The sequence below is a fragment of the Thermobia domestica genome, chromosome 3 (genome assembly GCF_964235325.1).
Source record: "Thermobia domestica chromosome 3, izTheDome1.hap1.1, whole genome shotgun sequence".
Classification (NCBI taxonomy): Eukaryota; Metazoa; Arthropoda; class Insecta; order Zygentoma; family Lepismatidae; genus Thermobia; species Thermobia domestica.
Genome location: NC_137456.1, coordinates 196,238,086 through 196,257,319, shown reverse-complemented (window position 1 = coordinate 196,257,319; position 19,234 = coordinate 196,238,086). Strand labels below are relative to the sequence as shown.

Below are 19,234 nucleotides of genomic sequence, written 5' to 3'. Positions count from 1 at the left end.
GTCCCTGATGAGCGGTTTGGCCTGTGCAACACGACCCCGTAAGTTCATGTCATGTAATTCGCGGCGGACTGTGATTGTCGAAACAGGGTGGGGGAGGTGCTGATTGAGTTCCTCCGTCACTGGCTCCGCAGTGGCGCGACGGTTCTGCGTGACAATGCGCTTTAATACCCGGCGTGACCTACCATTCATGATTTTCTTCCGCCCACTGTTCCGCTTCCCCGATGTGGTTTTCCTGTGTGTTGTGTAGGCCGTCACACTCACTCCACATAACCGCGCTCCAACAATTTGCCCTCTTTGAAAATCTGAGAGGTCTCCCATTTTACACTACCTCCGTCTGCTGCAGCCACTGTACACTGCTGTTCCACTGCGCCTGACGTAGTATGGAGACCGACCTAACACACCACCACCAGCGGTCCGGCGCTGCTGGCGCCACGACACCACTGCCAACCCATACATCTGACGTGTTGCCAACTACAGGTGTTTCCATTTTTCTGATCACCATCTGTATATCCCGGATTGGAAAATAACCACCTTTGCTCGCTTCGCATACAGACTTAGGATACTCTATTTCTTTTTCTCACACTGAATCCGAGTGTCAATGATTTTCTCTGTTTGAAGTGAGATGGCCTTACCATATTACGCGCCTCTCGCTACAGTAATTCTTCCAGTAATTAGTCCATGGATTCAGTCCTCAAAACTTTCAATATTTAGCAAGGGGGCGCATATTACTGCATGTTTATGCATTTAATGTTCAAAACTTACTACGTATTAGGGCAGATTTTATAGCGTTTAATGTTGTGTACAATAGCCCTCTACGTGAAATGTTTTATTAATTCAGCATTTGAATCGTTTATTTATGGAACAACGTTAACTCCAGAGACCACATTTAGGTGATTTTTTAATTAAATGGAATGAACCGTCTTCGGGAGAATATTGAGGCACGTTCATATAGAAACCTATCTTTTTTTTTTATGAAAGAACGTAAGTACATTTTTGTCAGAAAGTTAGTTATGAGTTTCAGATCATTATCCTGAAAAAAAAAAAAAAATGATTCTGTTTACAATTATTTTTCTCTCCTGAAAAAGCTTTGCCTCTGGAGTTTTTGTTTCATAAATTAACGGTTCGAACACGAAATCAGAGGACTGAATTAAAAACACATTAAGGAGGTGTTGTACACAATATTAAACGCTGTGAGTTTGCTTTGAAAAAAAGGAAAGTTTTGAACATTAAATGCAGAAACATGCAATAATATACCCTCTCTCCGAGATGTTCAGGTTTCTTTTTTTGTTTTTGTTTTGTATGAACTACTTAGGAGAGGAATTACTGCACCGAGACACTCCTACCTTACTTAGTTTCTTAGATTTAAAGGAAGGTCCACACTGCAAGTGAGTCACTTAGCATTCTGCTCACAAGAGTTTGGACATCGATTGATTTCCTGTTGAACGGATTTTCCATATCCTTCCCACTCCCCTCACCTCATGGCTCGAGATGCCTACATACGGGCATGCTGAAGGAAGCAATTTTCCTAGCAGATAACTTCCTACCACTACCCGGTGTTAAGACAAAAGATTCGGCCATTTGCTTTGTCATTCTAGCAAACCGTGTTCACTAACATGTTCATCGATGCACATATTCTTCATAGGACCACTTTGAAGAATATGTGTAACATAATGTTCAACATTTTGAACACATGATATACAGGAACGATTCCTTGTAAATTTACAATATGTGTTGAGTAACACTTAGTTGACATCCATTTGCCAACCTTTCTTATGTTTCATTATGCTGTACAAAAAATAAATAATTGTCAACGATGTGATTTCAGTACTGATTGTTTTGCCGCATACAGTAGAACAAGATGTTAAAGTTTGGGACGTTTGGTTACAATGAAGCCTACTTTGCATTTTTTTTTTAAAGAATAGATTTTACAATTGATTGCAGTAAAAACAATATTGAAAAGGTATTGAACATATATATTACCGTCCTGTGAAAACGTCTGACAATCATTTAAAAAGAAAAAAAAAAAAAAACGATTTGGACGCCGAGTAGCCAAGCATGGACACTGTGAGTAGCAATGATTTGTACGACAATATTTGCTCTGTATGAAGTTATAAAACATAAAATTTCGAACAACAAATAGTTACAAATGTACTGAAAGAAGTTTATTTACTGTGGTAAATTTCTTAAGAATATAGCAATCAATAACCGATATTAAAACTTCACATTGTTTGTTAGAATATTTGGCGCTGCAATATCACAGATATTTGCTCTATGCTTACTTTCAAAATAGTTATCATAGTATGAATGCACAGAGATAAAGATGGAATAAGGACTAAAGTCAAATTAGCAATACAAACTGATCAGTCATTAGAAGAATCATTGTCACGAGGTGGATCCGGTGACAGAGAACGTTCCTGGTTTTCACATAATACGCACGCACAAGCATCAATATATTGAAGCCTTTGTGTGACACATACACGTGGACACTTCTCTGTTCTAAACGTTTTGGTCTCTGTGCAAGAACAGATAACCACTTCCAATATTTCTTAAGTAATATTTTCTGTTGTCCATTTTATTTGGCTCACTCACCACTTGTACAGTAACACTAAAGATGCATTTCTTGATTCTTAATGTTTCACTGCTTTTCCTGCGAGGATTTCTTTTTGGAATATAGCTACAGTCAATATATCCTACAACTCTAGGAAAACTAGCCATTTGATGAAATTGAACTTGAACTGTCCTCAAACAATCAGGAATGGGGAATCAATCACATATATCAGGCGACGAGCAAAGACTAGTGATACTTTCCTCACAAGCTGGCAAATTGTTGGGTGGCTCATGAAATTGGTTATCTTCAATGTGTATCTGTAAAACAAGCACAGAAATACGTTACATAAAAAATTCAGGAATATTCTTTTTGGAATCTTTTTTGCTAATTTAGCAACTTCAAAATTTATTCAGATGATAAAACTGAAAATTATTCAGATGCACCTTTCCCGTGAGAAACGACGCTACCTATAATTATGGCAAGTCACATTTGTGTTTACTTTGGATTCTAGGAATGAGTAGATGAAAAATGGTAAAAGATTAGCTAATTTTTAATAAAATCCCTTTTGGAGCAGCCTCATTGCCGTTAAGTTTAACAACTCTAATTTACAGTTTTTTGTTTATTATCTGTAAAATAAATTAAATTAATCAGAAAATGAAAATTATAACTAAGTTTCTTAGATTATGTTATTTTGCATCAAATGCTGTAGCTAAGACTCACCTACATAATTTTATCAATTATCAATTATGAAGATGCAATGGGCGAGTAGGAAGATATACCTACGTGTATATTCTTTTCTTTAACAACTTGTATAGTTCTTTATCTTGTTGAAAATCATTGAACCATGAATAAATTGATTTAATCTGTTATTTTTGTTCTGAGCTATTTTCTGAAAGTATGATATAAATTAATTACGAAAGTGACTTACTTTCATATTAACAAACAGTATTGCGAATTATGCGGTTGATTCATCAGAGATAACCTTTGATATCTAGCACTGAATCGTGGTTTCCAGCTGCAAAATTTTCAAGAAAGGAAAAGAGCAATTATGGAAAAGATTAAAATATTGATTATTAGGAAAAATAAGACAAAGATAGCAGCATAAACCCTTTTTGTATAATTCGCCATTAAAATAAAATCACATAATCGCTGGTACCTACTGTTTATGTGACAAAATTTTGCTGTGAAATGTTCAACACCATTAAATAATCGAAATTGCATCGTGTGTTTGGTGATGTAACTTTTTATTGGGAACTACAAAGCTTTATATTTTCTATTATACGAAATGTAACCCAAAGGGAGAATGTCCATAGGAATGATTCAGCGTATCAAGGCCAGACATAATTTGAAGACCTATAAGAAGCAAAAACGTGCGAAACAAACACCAAAGCAGAGACAAACGGCACAAACAAGAGCCCGCAAGCTGTATGACAACATCGTAAAGTCACCAGAGCGGTGTGTGTTGATGGACGATAAAACGTACGTAAAAGAGACCTCAAAAACACTTCCGGGACCCCAATATTATACTGCATGAAATGCTGGGGATGTATGTGCTGCACAGAGGTACGTTGACGTGGAAAAATTTGGGAAAAAAGTACTGGTATGACAGGCAATCTGCTCCTGTGGTTTGCACTCCGGTATTTTTTTTTTAAATGCAGAATCCACCATAAACGCAGAAGTGTACCGAAAGGAATGCCTAGAAAAGAGACTGCTGCCATTGTATAAAAGCCATGCAATCCCCCCTTGTTTTGGCCCGACTTAGCAACAGCACACTATGCTAAGACGGCAGTACGGTGGCTCAATGAACAGAACATCGAGTTTGTAGGGAGACACATGAATCCACCAAACTGCCCACAACTCCGTCCAATCGAAAGATATTGGGCAATTGTCAAACGCAACTTCCGAAAGAATGATAAACCAGTGCGCAACCTGGCGGACTTCAAAAGAAACTGGGCTGCAGCATCGAGGAAATTTCACCGTTGGTGTTTTGAAAATTTGCTAGTCAAGACGACAACTCCAGTAAACACCCTGTAGAATCCCGAAGGACGATCGCCCCCAAGCAGTCTTTTGGCATGTTTATAGTTTATGTGAAAGTATATCGTGTAGGATTTCTTGGGACATGGCAAAACAACATTAAAAACGAAGACTGCCTGACCTGTATGAAGATAAAAATACAGAACTATAATAATTACAATAGCCATCTACACTGGCGCGCGTTAAAAGTCATAAAACGTATTTAGTAGACACATCCCAATTCGTAAATGGGTTTCCATGCCTATCGCAGGTGCGTTACACATGCAAAGAGAGTGTATTATTAATTTTACAACGACTTTTCTGAACTATTAAGTAGGGTCGCACAATGGTGTCTTTGGTGCGGCATCAACAATACATTATAATACAGAATAATTTTCTGTATTATAATTGATTGCTTGAAGCTTCCGTTCACCACGTCGACTAAGCAAGAGCAAGCAATTTACAAACCTAAAAGTGTCAATATGTTACTTACGTTTCTCTCTTTTCATTCTTTCCGTTGCGTGACGAAGCCAGCTTTGAACTGGTCTTTTGATCTCAGCATCTGTAGCAAATTTGCTGGACGCGTGTTGCCTCACTGTCTCTGGAAATATAATATTTCTGAATGAGAAAAACTGGCAAATTTCTGCAATAGATATGTGTTATAACAAGAAGGAATATGAAATATTCGACATGCATTTCAATAGGTGAAATGAGGTTCCAAAAGTTATGGGATACAAAGATAATAGGTCTATCGTGCTATGCCTTCTCGAGCATGGCGAGTGCAGCAACTTGGAATGGCATGGATTCGACAAGTCGGTGGAAATCCTTCATAAGGTCTTGGTTGTTGGCTATTATGACGTGATTGTTGCAAGTAAAACGTGTGCACAAATGGTTCGTACGATGATATCGTACATGTTTCTATTAACTTTATGGCTAGCAGTATAGTTGGCCGATTCATTGTTTAGAATGCTCTGCAAACCAATCGCGAATAATTTTGGCTTGCTGATATTGTCTAGGTCAATCGGACTCGAGGATCCAAGAATGCCATATAAACACGCACCACATAATTACAGGCCACAAGCTTGTAACTGCCTTGTTGATAACTTGAGTCTACGGCGTCTAGAGTCTCCGCCACATACGCACTCTACCATCAGTTCGTATCAACTGGGATCATGATCAGTATGGCTATCCGGCACATTGGCAGTTATCAAGAGCAACACACACATTGATAGATTTCGTCGTAGAAGCAACATCACGGTCAATGACCTTTTACAGAAGTTCAAGTAACAGAAGTCGAGTGCTATGTGCATTTATATTTGTTTTCCGCAACACATGAAGTGGTTCTATACCGCTATCCTATAACTTGTAGGACTTTAGTGTATTTCAAAAACAACATCCTAATTTTATTTAAAATCACGAAGCATTTCAGACACGTGGTAGCTTGTAATTCTACCTTATAATTAAGTTTAGAGGTTTTTCAAAACATGAGAAATATTTGTGTACTATACCATGATTAAAAAAAAATCTCCTGGATAACGCAAACTGCTCAACATAAAAAATCTACCATCCATTCTTCTTTCTCAAAAATAAATTTTAAAATAGAATGAAACAACAGTTTACGATCATTAAATTTTAAGAAAAGTCAATTATGATATTAAACAAGTAGTGAGTATCAAGAAACTAAGAGAATAAGTTTATGTAAGCTGGTATAAAATACTAAATTCACAATCCTCAATTTAATTTTTCGAAACATATCGACATTTATTTTCTCATACAAATTCTTTGGAAAAACTGAGCTCTGTGAACAAATTACTTCGGAGAATTGTCTTACAATACTAACCTCTGGATAATTTTTGTGGTGGATGGTCGACTCGAGTGGAAACACATACAAATTCTAGTTAATCGTCTTAAATAATAACATAAGAAAATATATAATAAATCATAATATATTACCTGTAAGAACATCACAAAGTGCAAGGGCTGAGAATGATGTCTTCGTCTTTCCGCCTGTCCAACTTATTTCCGCTGCTAACATGTTGGTTAGAATTCGCTTCATTATATTCGTAACAATACTGTCAATATTAGTACCCCCTATCTTACGGAGCTCTGCAATCTGAAATATAAAATTTAACATTAAATTACGCACCAAATTTATCAGAGTACAAATATAAAATTCTATTGATTGCAAACTTGGTAATTTCAGGAATTATCAGGTCTTAGCACTTTAAACGTTATGAACTTCATAACATTTTTTTTAGAGGTATTCTTTGTAATTATTTTTGAAAAAAGTATTTAAATTACAATAGCGATACTAACACATTAAAGTATACTTCATTCTTATCGAAGTTGGTTGTTTTCAATGTTTGAGTTAAAAATATTTCTCGGACATTAAGAAACACCAAAAAATACTCAATATATTGTACACATAGCGAGAACATATACCATTATATTCACGATACATACTAAGCTTTAACGCACAACAAAAAATTTTCGAAGACTGGGCTTCGGTTAAATGTTTGTCTCCGACGGTGTGGACAAGAAAGAAAGAAAAAAAAGAAATTAAATCAAGATAAAAAAGAAAGAAAGAAAGCAAATTTTTTAGGCAGTCAAGGTGTATCTGACACTTTCAAGCCGGCTGTCTGGTTCTGTAGATTTATTAGTTTCATTTGGTGTCTCTTGTGGTTTGTTTTTTGAAAAATGTTGATTGATTTGTCTGTTGTAGGTATGGTAAATGCCTCTTTTAATGATGATTTTTTTCCGTATGTAGTTTTTTTTAAAGAACATATTGGCTGAGCACATATGTAACCATGATCAACGTTTTTAAAAAATGTTCTAGATGGGTCTTAGCTCTTCGTAGTCTCCTGTGGCAACGGGCCTGCTACATCTTAAACATACACATATCGTTAATAAAACTGAATTAGAAACATATTTGAGGCTGGCTACTCTTTTGGGATTTCAAAACTCCCTTACTCCAAGTTTTCTCACAAAATTTTACACTAAGTTACTCAAATGGGTACTTTCGAATTTTGAAAATAAATAACACACTTCAGCTATACTATAGTGGATAAGAAGAGCTAAGTAAGGAATTGTAGAAGCATAAGAATATTTTAAATGTTACAGAAGTTATAAATATGTATCTCTATTTGGCAACTTTCAGTCTGAAGCTTAGCACAATTTACATTACCATTAGTGCACCACAAAAATACAGTAGTCTACCTCTGTATGCACGTTTACATTACAAGAAACCTAAACTAAAAGGAAAACGTAAATTTCAAGATGATGATCAACAACAAGAACTGAAAAACTGATTGTTACTACTCTAATTTAAATTTAAAATTTCACAGCATGGGACCTAAAACTGCAAGCAAGTTACGCCACAAACGTTCCTTATACATTTAAAAGTGATCACCAGCATAACAAAAATGAGTAGTAAAAAACTGCACAATTCTAAGTTAAAATACTTCGATTTGACAAATGTACATGACTCGCACATGTCCTGTTACCTATAATTTATATGCATAACATAGGAGAACCGAACTACCGCTCTTCTTTTAATCACGTAATAGTTTACTTCTTTTAGTACTCAGCCAACAGAAATGGGGATACTATCTGTCTCACCCATAAGAACAGTATGGGTTCCTTTACAATAAGACATACAGAAACAAACTGGTTTGGCAGTGATTCTTAGGTTTTCAGTTAAGCTCAAATTTCCCGTTTTTTAAAAAAGAAATCCTTGACTTTTCCAGAATTTTCAAATTCACTGGCAACCCTATATTTGTCGTTTGTAAGAAAACATACATTTTCTTCTCGTAACTAATTATATTCAACAAATACGGAGCTAAACATACCAAACGTCTCCTAAATGCTGGATCATTTGCAATCCTCCTCTCTCACTCATAGAGGTCGTCCAGCGTTTGAAGAGGGAAATTCTCCAGCGGTGATCTTCCGTTATATTCCTCTACTGGTTCGTTATCATTCGTCTTGAACGCTCCAATAGTGTCTAACTTTTCTTCTGAAGACAATCCACTTCCCGATATGCTTTCATCGTATGTTAGCCTCTGTGAAGAATATAGGGGTTCCTCCACATCTAAAGTATTACCTCGAACATTTGCTGACACGTAACCAGTAATCGGGGACGTTCCATTGTTTGATTCAATATTAACTTCCTTATCTGATGATACAGTCTTCTCACAGATTGTTAACATCAATTCATCTGTCTCTTCTTTTATCCGTCTTCGTAAATGCCTCGAAGATATGCAATCTGCGGATTTTCTCTTTCTTTCCATTTCCTAGAATTAATGAAAAAAATCAATGCTTGAAATTTCAGCAGGGCTCGCAAAAGCCATGTTTGAAAAAAGAAACAGCTTTGAGTTTAAAACCAGACTTTTTTTTGTTAGTGTTTAAACCAGGTTTTTTGGTTCAAATTGATTTGCTTTAAATATTTAGATTACATGTGAATAGAACTAATTTTGTTTGACCTTAGCAAGCTCCCTCATGGCTGTATGGTTAGCGTACGCGCCTTTGATGCGGGAGACTCGCATTCGCGATGGGTGCTCATGTGACTCAGATTCCACGTTAAGCTGTAGTTCCACGTCTCATATATAGCCATGCTACTGAGAGACCCTACACTCCAAGCCCAGACTGTCCTTAACATCTTTATGTAACAGCGGAGACCTTATGAAGGATGGAACCTAAAGCTTAAAGTGGGATCAAATCACTTACCCAGTTTGCACCCAAGAAAAACTGTCCTCCGCCTGGCCCCGAACCCAAGACCTAGCTCGACCCTCTGTAGACTCATGTACAGAGGAGACCTTCTTGCGTACTTGTTAATATTTTAAGTTATTTTAGAAAGACAACTGCACAAGTGAAATCACTGTACAGATTATTGAGGTGAGCGAGCCTATGTTTTTTTTTTTTTTTTTTTTTAAACAGAACTAGTCCCAGGTATTTGGTGACCGAACTTGGTAGGATCATAGCCGACTAAGTTTCAGAACTAGAACTTGCGAAACCTTATTGGCTACATCCACATCTTATCAATTGGACTTTTCAGTTTTAATTTTAAAGTTCCAGCCTTTTTTAAGAAATAAACGTCGCTTTTAGCGAACTGGCTATTATACAGTGACAATAAAATAAATTTTAACACCATGTGCGTTGATTTCCTCGGGGTTTTCTCATTTCCTTACATTTTTTTCATTTCACCATTTCACTTATTATTATCATCAGTCTCCTTTAGCCTAGGGCATAACCCTAGGAAAATTAGTATGCAAAATATCTGCTTATGAAAAATCACACCGGCACGATTAAAGCGGGAGCTTTTCGATGTAATATATATATATACCGCTCAGCTCTGTACTGAAACTGGACAATCCCGATTCACAGAATACTATCCGTATTAGAATAAAGTGAAGTGGGCGAAGCCCACATTCTGTTGTTCCGTAGTAAAAAATTAGATTGTAATTATGCTAATGTACTGATTGCACCAAACCGAACAAGGTGCTTTTACCGAAAACTTGTATTTTAAGCGCATGACTTATCTTTATTACGTCATTTTTATCGATGTCTACTTTCGGAACAGCCTTTTATGTTGTGAAAGGGCTCATCAACCTCCTGTTGCATAAGGATGTTAAGGCTACACAAACTTAGTTATATGTAACCTAAATAAATAAAGAAATCAATTTGAACAAAAAGTAACAATGTGAAAAAAATATGGTTTAATCAAATTCATTTCTTTCGACAAAACATGGTTTCTGCCAACCCTGGCAATAACAAGGATTTATGAACAGTAAGCACAATACGTTGTAGCTTTCCATTACTTTTACATCCAACACCGCCTTCCATCACTCACTGGCGGGTGTAGGACAAAAGCTCACTAGACCTTTTGTCTAAGCTGACTAAACATATAAATAAAAGAAACATATGACTGGGATAGTCATCCACATTTTTCGATTATATTTGCGAATTACCACTTTTACGTAAATCACACCGTGCAGATTAAGAATAAGGTAACCTGTTCCATCCAATATTACCCTTCACAGATATTGTTTTTTTCTTTTCCTCCTATTTTCAGAATACAACCCTCGCTCAGCTTTTACAATTTGAGTTACTGCAGTACTTTTATCTTTTCTTATATTACAAATCGTTGTCATAAAAAAATCTAAACTAGTATATTTTAATATATTAGCATTAAATTAGGTTTGCGTATTTTGCGAATAAAATACAATAAAGTGCGTGAAGAGTGCAGTTGCCTAACTGGGATGGCATTTAGTATTTCCCCCAACTCGATCCATGACTCCGGAACTGGTACTGCAGCTCAGTGAACCATTGTGCTAATGAAAGAAAAAAAAAAACTGCGGGGTTTCTCACCCCTTTCGCTCGCTCAGCTATATTTCATAACGCAACTAAGTCACTTTTTTCAGGGTTGGCAAAAACCATGTTTTTTATTGAAAAAACCAAAAAAACGTTTTTTTTTTGTTTAAATCAGGTTTATTTGGTTAAATTTATTTGCTCTATATATTCATATCATATATGGACAGAAATAAGTTTGTTTCGCCTTGATTTTATTATGCAACAGCCGGGTTATGCTGGAAGGGGTCACATAAACTTAAAGCGGAATATAAACTGCTTCTCGAGTTACATCCGAGAGAAATTGTCTTCCATTTGAACTCGGAACCAGGACTAATTCGCCACAAATGCGATACGTCTGCCGACTCACTCACGAAGGAATCCTGATAAAAATACGTTGTACTGATCTTTACATGCTTCTTAATATAGCTCTCAAGAGTCATTTCAGAAGGACAAAAAGATAAACAGTTGCACAAGTGAAACCATTATACTGAAACATATGGACAATTTCAAAGTACTACGGAGTACACAAGAACTAATTTAATTCAAGTTAGTTAACAACGACTCATATTAGTCCAAATTAAAGAAATACAACGACTTAATTTGCATATCACAAAGATACGAATTATTTGGGTCCACTTTGGCTCAGACTCATTTATACATAAATAGATATCGAAGATACTTCTCATTTCACTAAATGCCTCTCGTGGGGTCTGTATGACCTTCCCCCCCACACACACAAAGTACGGAATTTCGATGTATTTCATCAATAGTAAACATTGAAACAAAACAACATTTAGAATGTTTCTTTGATTGCAATTACATAACAATAATAACCAAAAAAAAAAAAAATACAAAACAAACATTTATAAACTTACATAAAAAGAGTTGCTTTTGTAGTATAATCCTTTAGAGTAATGAATGAAAAAAACAGCTGGTTTAAACCAGCCAACCCTGCTTTTTTTTAAAATCAAAATCACTACCGTAAAAGACTGGAGGAGAAACAAAAAGCAACCCCCTAATTGAATTTCATAGTTCTTCGCATAAAATCTTTCGTCACTGGTGCCTGATAACCCGTATCACACTTCACAGTCTCGATATTTGGAAATTCTAACCTTTCAACCTCCGTTGCGTTTTGAAGGGGTTCGGCTATTATTTGTAGTTGTAATTCGCAAATATGTTCGGGGGGTCCCTAACCCCGTTCGCTCGCTCAGGTAGACCTACATTTCGTAAAGTAAATAAACCACTTTTAATTTAAACATTAATATAGTGGAGAGATGTAACTCAAGCTACGTAAAAAAAAAAAAAAAAAAAAGCCTCCACCGTACCCTTTAAACGGTTTCATTGCATCGTCTTTGCAAGTTTCAACACTATGATGAAATTTGCATGAGATACGTCCGGTTGAAATTTGTAAAAAGGCAGATTCTGCCGCGCTGCTTTTAAGTGCAACACTGTTGTGTTTGCTTAAGTCACTTCACAACAGAAAAGAAACACAAAACATATGATGAAAGCAGTTTTAATTGAAAATAATCAATTTCGCTAACTAACACCTTGGCGGGTTAACTTTAGCAGACGGCTCTACCAAAAGAAAAATTTATAGGTCGAAAAATATTAGTAGTAAAATAGTGAAACGGTAATATAATTGTTTAAACTCATAAACCATATGGGGCCGCGGTGGCTCAGAGGTAGATCTCAGGTGCTTGGGGTCCCAGGTTCGATCCCAGCTCGCGCCAAGTGAACTCTGTGGTGGACAAACACCGTGTGCGTGGGTTTTTTCGGGTTCTCCCGTCTCCTCCCACTTTCTTCATTCCACCATTCCATTCATTTCTCATCATCACCGTTTCCCTTATCCTCGGTGCACAATCGTGAGACGTTAAACTAAATATTTCATTTCATTCAATTTCATAAACCATATGTGGGAGTAAGTAACATAGGAAAGTATGTTATGGTGGAACTATTTGCTAAGGCAGAAGGCGGCTGAATAAAGTTAGGAACGAGATGGTAAGTGTTGTATCTGAAGATTTGGGAAATGGTTAGAAACAATGGTTGCAGTGCAAAGGCAAGGTTCTAGATTACTGGTCCCCCTTCCCATTGAGCAGTAATAAAGACAGAAAACAACGTGCCCTGCGGGGCTCTAACCCGCCTTCACTCGCTGACGCTCGCTCGGCAATACTGTATAAGTTAAATGTATAAACTTTAGTACAGAAAGAAATCTACCCATCTACTAATCTACATCGGGGACCAGTAATCTAGAACCTTCTCCAGTGCAAATCATGTGTCACTTCAAAGGTAGAAAACAACTTGCCCTGCGGGGCTTCTAAGCCCCTTCAGTCGATCAGCTATAAGTTTTGAGAAGCGTTTTGTAACACTAGTGCCCCAAATCTACTAAAAAATAACTAGACAAGATTTGCTCATCTTCGCTTTACCACACATATCTTAACAAAATCCCAGAGGCTGGTGCTGGACACTGAATGGCTGCTTATCAGTTTGGTACATCAGTTACAATGCAGGTTTTATGGTAAATCAGTTTGCGTGCTTATTCTTAAACTGTACGCCATAATTTCAGCATGAAATAACAGTGTGAAATAAGAGTAAGAAGGTTTTAGATAATTATTTGAAACATAAAAAGTGAAAAATATTTCCCTATTGTAAGATTGTAAGATTCCGACCTATTGTAAATCTGCCCATATTAATCCATTGTTCATAGCATTCCTGCTCTGTTGAACTTTAAACATTGAGTACTACGGACATCAGAGTGAGCGTCCTTCTGTACGATCACCATATGAATAACAACAAACATTCTTTGACTAAAGAAAGAAGTTCAGAGGTATGTTAATTTTTACCTTTTTTTTAATCACTAAAATTTCATTTCACACACTTACCGAAATCAATTATGCTGCAGTCAAAGTTAAAAATCTGTTGACACACAAAATATTTCACTATAACATCAACCACTGCGTCACCGCTGAACCGCACTCCCTCCAATACCACAAACAACAATGCAATTGTGACAAACAAATGACGGTTCCGAACGCGCACCACAGCACTGAGTGCCAGGCGAAATTTTATGGTTTATATTGTCTTTTCTGCAGATTTTTAAACATATTCTTTTATTATGAGAGAAATACGTATAATTTTGTGAATTTCTATTTCCCGTTGCTAGTGGCCATCCTGCGGGACAACCGTGGGATTCCCATGCCTGTCCCAAGCGGGACTTCCCTGGGATTACCTATTTATATCCTGGATTTTTTAGGATCGTTGTGGGTCGTACGGGATCATAATGGGACTTCCCGTGGACTACTTGTGCTATTAGGGCCCATACTATGACTACAAGTAAGAAATAATCACAGGTTTCAAGGCAAAGTCACAAAGAATTAGATATATTGTTAATCTCAAGCTGAATACATCAACAAGGTCAGAACACAAGGTCAATAGATGCAAAAGATCCTATATTCTTCGTCTACAATTTATGGATAGTGTTAGTATTGCTATAGTAATTAGTTGTAGTATTAGTAGTGGTAGTAGTAGTAGCAGTGGCGTATTTAGGGGGGTGGCTTCCGGGCTTAAGCCCCCCGAAATCTCACTTACTATAGTCAAATATATGAAGTAACTTGCAGAATTTTCACATTTTCAGGAAAAGCCCCCCCCGAAAGTTAGCAAAGCCCCTCCCGAAACAAAATCGTAAATACGCCACTGAGTAGTAGTATTAGTATTAGTAGTAGTAGAGATGGATATATATGCCGTTCTACATGTTACTAGCAGTAGCGACCAGTTCTTTAGTAATATGAGTTGTGTTGGTCGAATAATAATAGTGTTTTATTTGTTAGTCCTCTATAAAAGCAAGTATCCGTGTTCATATTCTTACATCTGCAACATTTCACTTCAATAGTAATAGTATTGATAAGCCTCGTTTTACGTATACATATTATAATTACTCGTATACCTCATAGAAACATTTATACATGCGTCAAACACCGGACGCAATTGCCTACCATTACATTAATATATTATTATATTTCAGATGCAATTTAACATATTATCATTTCACGGTGCAGTTCAGCATTATTTCTGAAGATTGAGGACTGTGTAAGCATTTAACGTGACTGCGTAAACATATGCTTTAGTTGAAAATTTCAAAAAACTGGTAATGTCGAGCACTCCTGTATTGACTTATGAAATATCTTCCTTACATTTATCAGTAACGAAGTTTACTAAAATTTAGTTAAATCACGATTGTCTACATTATTTTGAACATCGGAGGATTATAACAAGAAACGGGAAAGCAAATCCCCGAAGCGTAGCTTATCACTCTTCCTTCATGTTTCCTTTGTTTAACATCTTTATCGATATTTAAATAAACAAAGGAAGATGGGAAACGACCAGATGGAGTAACATTAATCCCTTGGAAAATGGGGCAACGACTGGTATGGGACGTTACATGTGTTGACACTTTTGCACCTTCCCATTTACCTTCAACATGTAAAGAGGCAGGAAATGCTGCTGAGACGTAAACGAAAACACACCAAATATTCAAAATTAAAAGAAGATCATATGTTCATCGCCTTTGCTACAGAAACTATGGGAGTTTTTAGCCGGGAAGCTAGGGAGTTCCTAAAGGAAATTGGGTCGAACTTAAACCTCAAGACGGGAGATACGAGAAGTGCACAATTTTTACTTCAGCGTATTAGTTTAGCAATACAGAGAGGTAATGCTGTCAGCATTTTAAGTTCCTTCCCTTCTTCAAAAATGGAAGAAGTTTTTTATTTGAGATGAACCTGAATTTATGAACACTTTCGACTGAAAAGTTTATAAACTAAATTTTGTCAACTCCGTGATATTTTCTCCTGTTACTTCCAAACATGTGGAGGATGGACTTATTCGCTATTTTTAGTTATGAAGTTAATTTGTTCTATACACACACACACACACACAAAGTACTAGTTGTATTTTCCATCATTGTTACTGTCATTATCCTTATTATTTATTTTGTAAAGTATATGTAGCAAGCAGCAAGTAATATGTACTTTACATATGCAAAAAAAATATATATATATATATAGGAAGTCACTATATATAACAAAGGAAGATTACCTTAAATTATTTAGTTGAAAACTGGCCTTTGATCCTCTTCAGCGTCTCATTTATATTCTTTGAAAAAAAGATAAATTCTCCAACAATGAAAATTTATTCATATATTGAACTTTTTTCTTTTTCTTTTCCAATGTTGCTTCAAAGAAGTGTTAATTTAGGAGATGAAATGGTAAACTGAAATGAGCTTTTAGAATTTTTAAGTACAGATTTATAATATGGTTGCATCTTGAAAATAACTTTAAACTTATAAAATAGAGAAATAATTGATAAGATTAATTATTAAAACATCTGTACAACTACCTGAAAGGTAGAGCAGTACAGGAGATTTTCCAATTTCTTTCCTATCACCTAAATAAGTGTGGTTGACCAAGAGCCGAAAATCGAAAAAGCTATTTTCTTAAAAATGGTTTTAACAGTTTTGTTTATTTTTCATTAATCAATATTTAATTAACAACCCTAGATTGCAGTATCAGATATTTCTCTTAGAAAATTTACGAGGGATAGTTTATTCTTGGAGGCGACTTTTTCTCGACGATTTTCTCAGAAAAGACTCTGGCGAATTTTGTACACACTTCATAAATAAATAGTCAACATGGTATAAGTCAATTGACCTGAAAAAATATGAGTAGTAGTTTATTCTTGGAGTTGAATTTATTCGCAGTGAGTTTCTCAAACACGACCAGTTGGCAACCCTGTATCTCGACAACGAAGCTGAATTCGAAAACTGCAAGAGGACCATTTGTCTCCTTTTGATGTCACGAATCATCTCCCGAAGTTTGTGGACATCTTTCAGGTTCACCCTTAATGAAGTTCTTTTCGAAAAGTTAACTATTAACTTTAGGCATTGTTTATCTTTTTAAATCACAAATGCCGTTATTAATTTTAAGGCAGAGAACTACTTCTGGGAGAATAGATCTTGAAAAATAATTTTAAAACTTAGACTTTTGTTTTCGAGACATTTCAGACAAGACGAGACATTTTACAAGCTATCTCGTGTCCAAAACATTTGCCTCGTCTTATCTTGGATGTCACAAAGCGCGTCTCGTCTCTTTCTCGAGACATGTCTTATCTCGTGCGCATTTGTTAACACTTGGAAAGGATTATCTTTCTACTCAAAACATTGTTTTTATAATGGTTGCATATTTATGATAATTGCTGTCAACATAAATTACAGTTCTTTCAGTTGAATTAATTATTATTATTGTTATTATTATTGAAATTAAAATGAAATGGAATATCTAGTTTACCGTTGCACGATTATGCACCTACCCTAAGGGAAAATGATGATGAATGAAATGGTGAAATGAAGAAAGCGGGAGGAAAATGGAAAATCTCAAGAAAACGCATACCCATGCATACGGTATTTTTCCACCTCAAATTTCACTTGGCGGTCGAGCCACGGACCCCCCGCACCAAAAGTGAATGCTTTATTATTATTATTATTATTATTATTATTATTATTATTATTATTATTATTATTATTATTATTAATAATAATAATAATAATAATAATAATAATAATTGAAGCGAGCTTAACGAGTTTCAACCGTCCGACTCAATCAACATTTGGGTGCCTGTTCGTTCGTCTGCTCCATGACAACTTCTCATAAAAGACATTTTATTTTAATGAAACTAGTAAGTGCCTTCTTTTAGCTTTGCGAAGTAACTATTGCTTGGAATTTGAATCTGCAAAATATAAGAGGTAAAATTAGCCAAATGGTGCAAGTTTCCACTCATGTATACAAAACAATTTTGCAATATCAACTACGCGAATCTTGTCCCATAAAGAAGCCGAAACCCCTACACCGAAGAGCCCTCCGAGATTTGATAATTGTCCACACGGACTGAAATTGTCATTTGAAGCCAAGACTTTAATATGAAGCCAATAATTTCTTTAAAATAGACGAAAAATTCGAAAGTTATAAGCATTTTCATATTTTTGCCTTTTCCAATAAGAGAGCCGTAGCTCCCTATACTGAAGAGCACCCCCCCGAGATTTGATCATTGTCCACTCGGACTAAAATTGTCATTTGGAACCAACACTTTGATACGAAGCAAAATATTTCTTTAAAATAGACGAAAAATTCGAAAGTTATAAACATGTTAATATTTTTGCCTTTTCTCAAAAGGGGGCCGCATTAGCATACACTGAAGAGCCCCACGAGAGTTGATCATTGACCACTTGGACTTAAATTCTCATTTGAAACCAAAACATTAATATAAAGCCAAAAATTAAACTTTTACATCAATTTAAACTGACTGGGTTCCGGTTCACCCCACTTTGTTTAGTTTAGTTACGTGGTAATTTGTGACAGCTTCACATCATCAAAAGAATGTTTCACTTTCCCGCCCCTCCCCCAGGAGTTCGTGCTGGATCCGCCACTGGAATCAATAGACACTCTTCCTATTCTTTTTGTCACCCTTGATTGTGTAGGGGGCCCCTCGTACAAATAAAGAAGCGGTAATATTACAATCATGGGGCGCTATATATTAGGTATTTCTTTAGTTACCTATCCCTAACCGCACAGGGCCATCTTTGGTAGAATAAAAAATGTTACGTGATATTCCAATCATGAAAGGGGAGAGGATGCTGTAAATATATTTCTTATTCATTTTGTCTGCCCTGCTTATCAGAAATTACTTTCTGTTGGAAGGGTACTGAAATGAGAGGGGCAAAATAAAACGTCGTATCCCCTCTTACATGGTTGCTCAAATAATTACTAAAGAAAGCATTTTAAACTAAGATATTTAAGATTTAAACTAAGAAACTAAGATATCCTTATATTATGTAAGGATGGCATATTCAGGATTATTATTATTATTATTATTATTATTATTATTATTATTATTATTATTATTATTATTATTATTATTATTATTATTTGAAAGTTTTTGGAGCACCGAAATTTTGTGAGACGAACAATGGTATGTAGAGGTTTAAGATGGGTGGTCATAGGGGAGGAAGAACCAGGATTTTTCTCTGTCTGACTCTCTAACCTAAAGGTTATGTGCTGAAGGTAAGAAGCACTATGATTTTACAATAGGTTGCTTTTACGTAGAATATCAATTACTTGAGTTCTCCTCCTTCGGGCTACCTACCTTATGTAGTAAATTCAAAACAATTTCAATTCAATACAAATACATTGTCAAACTTTTCCGTAATTAAACATCTAGGGAAAATTAAACATTTAATAGGGACATCTGTTATCAAAATATCCAAACACGTAGATAGAAGACTAT

At 35.8% G+C, this 19,234-nt stretch overlaps 1 protein-coding gene across 5 annotated transcripts; it reads right to left on the bottom strand.

Annotated features, from left to right (window-relative positions):
- Positions 1-1,175: 1,175 nt before the first annotated feature.
- On the bottom strand, positions 1,176-13,885 carry LOC145681561 (uncharacterized). 5 transcript variants are annotated; one of them, XR_014130814.1, is made up of 5 exons: positions 13,786-13,885; positions 8,410-8,850; positions 6,515-6,674; positions 5,055-5,162; positions 1,176-2,865 (listed from the first exon to the last, which is right to left on the bottom strand). XR_014130814.1 is itself a non-coding variant. In XM_081753200.1 (4 exons), the coding sequence occupies exons 2-4, from the start codon at positions 6,615-6,617 to the stop codon at positions 2,855-2,857; spliced, it is 222 nt and encodes a 73-aa protein (XP_081609326.1). In that variant the 5' UTR covers positions 6,618-6,674; positions 13,786-13,852; the 3' UTR covers positions 1,967-2,854. The 5 variants fall into 5 exon arrangements, 3 of the variants coding, with proteins under 3 accessions (XP_081609326.1, XP_081609325.1, XP_081609324.1); XR_014130813.1 differs by lacking the exon at positions 13,786-13,885 and having other exon boundaries at positions 8,410-8,951; XM_081753200.1 differs by lacking the exon at positions 8,410-8,850 and having other exon boundaries at positions 1,967-2,865; positions 13,786-13,852.
- Positions 13,886-19,234: the final 5,349 nt, after the last annotated feature.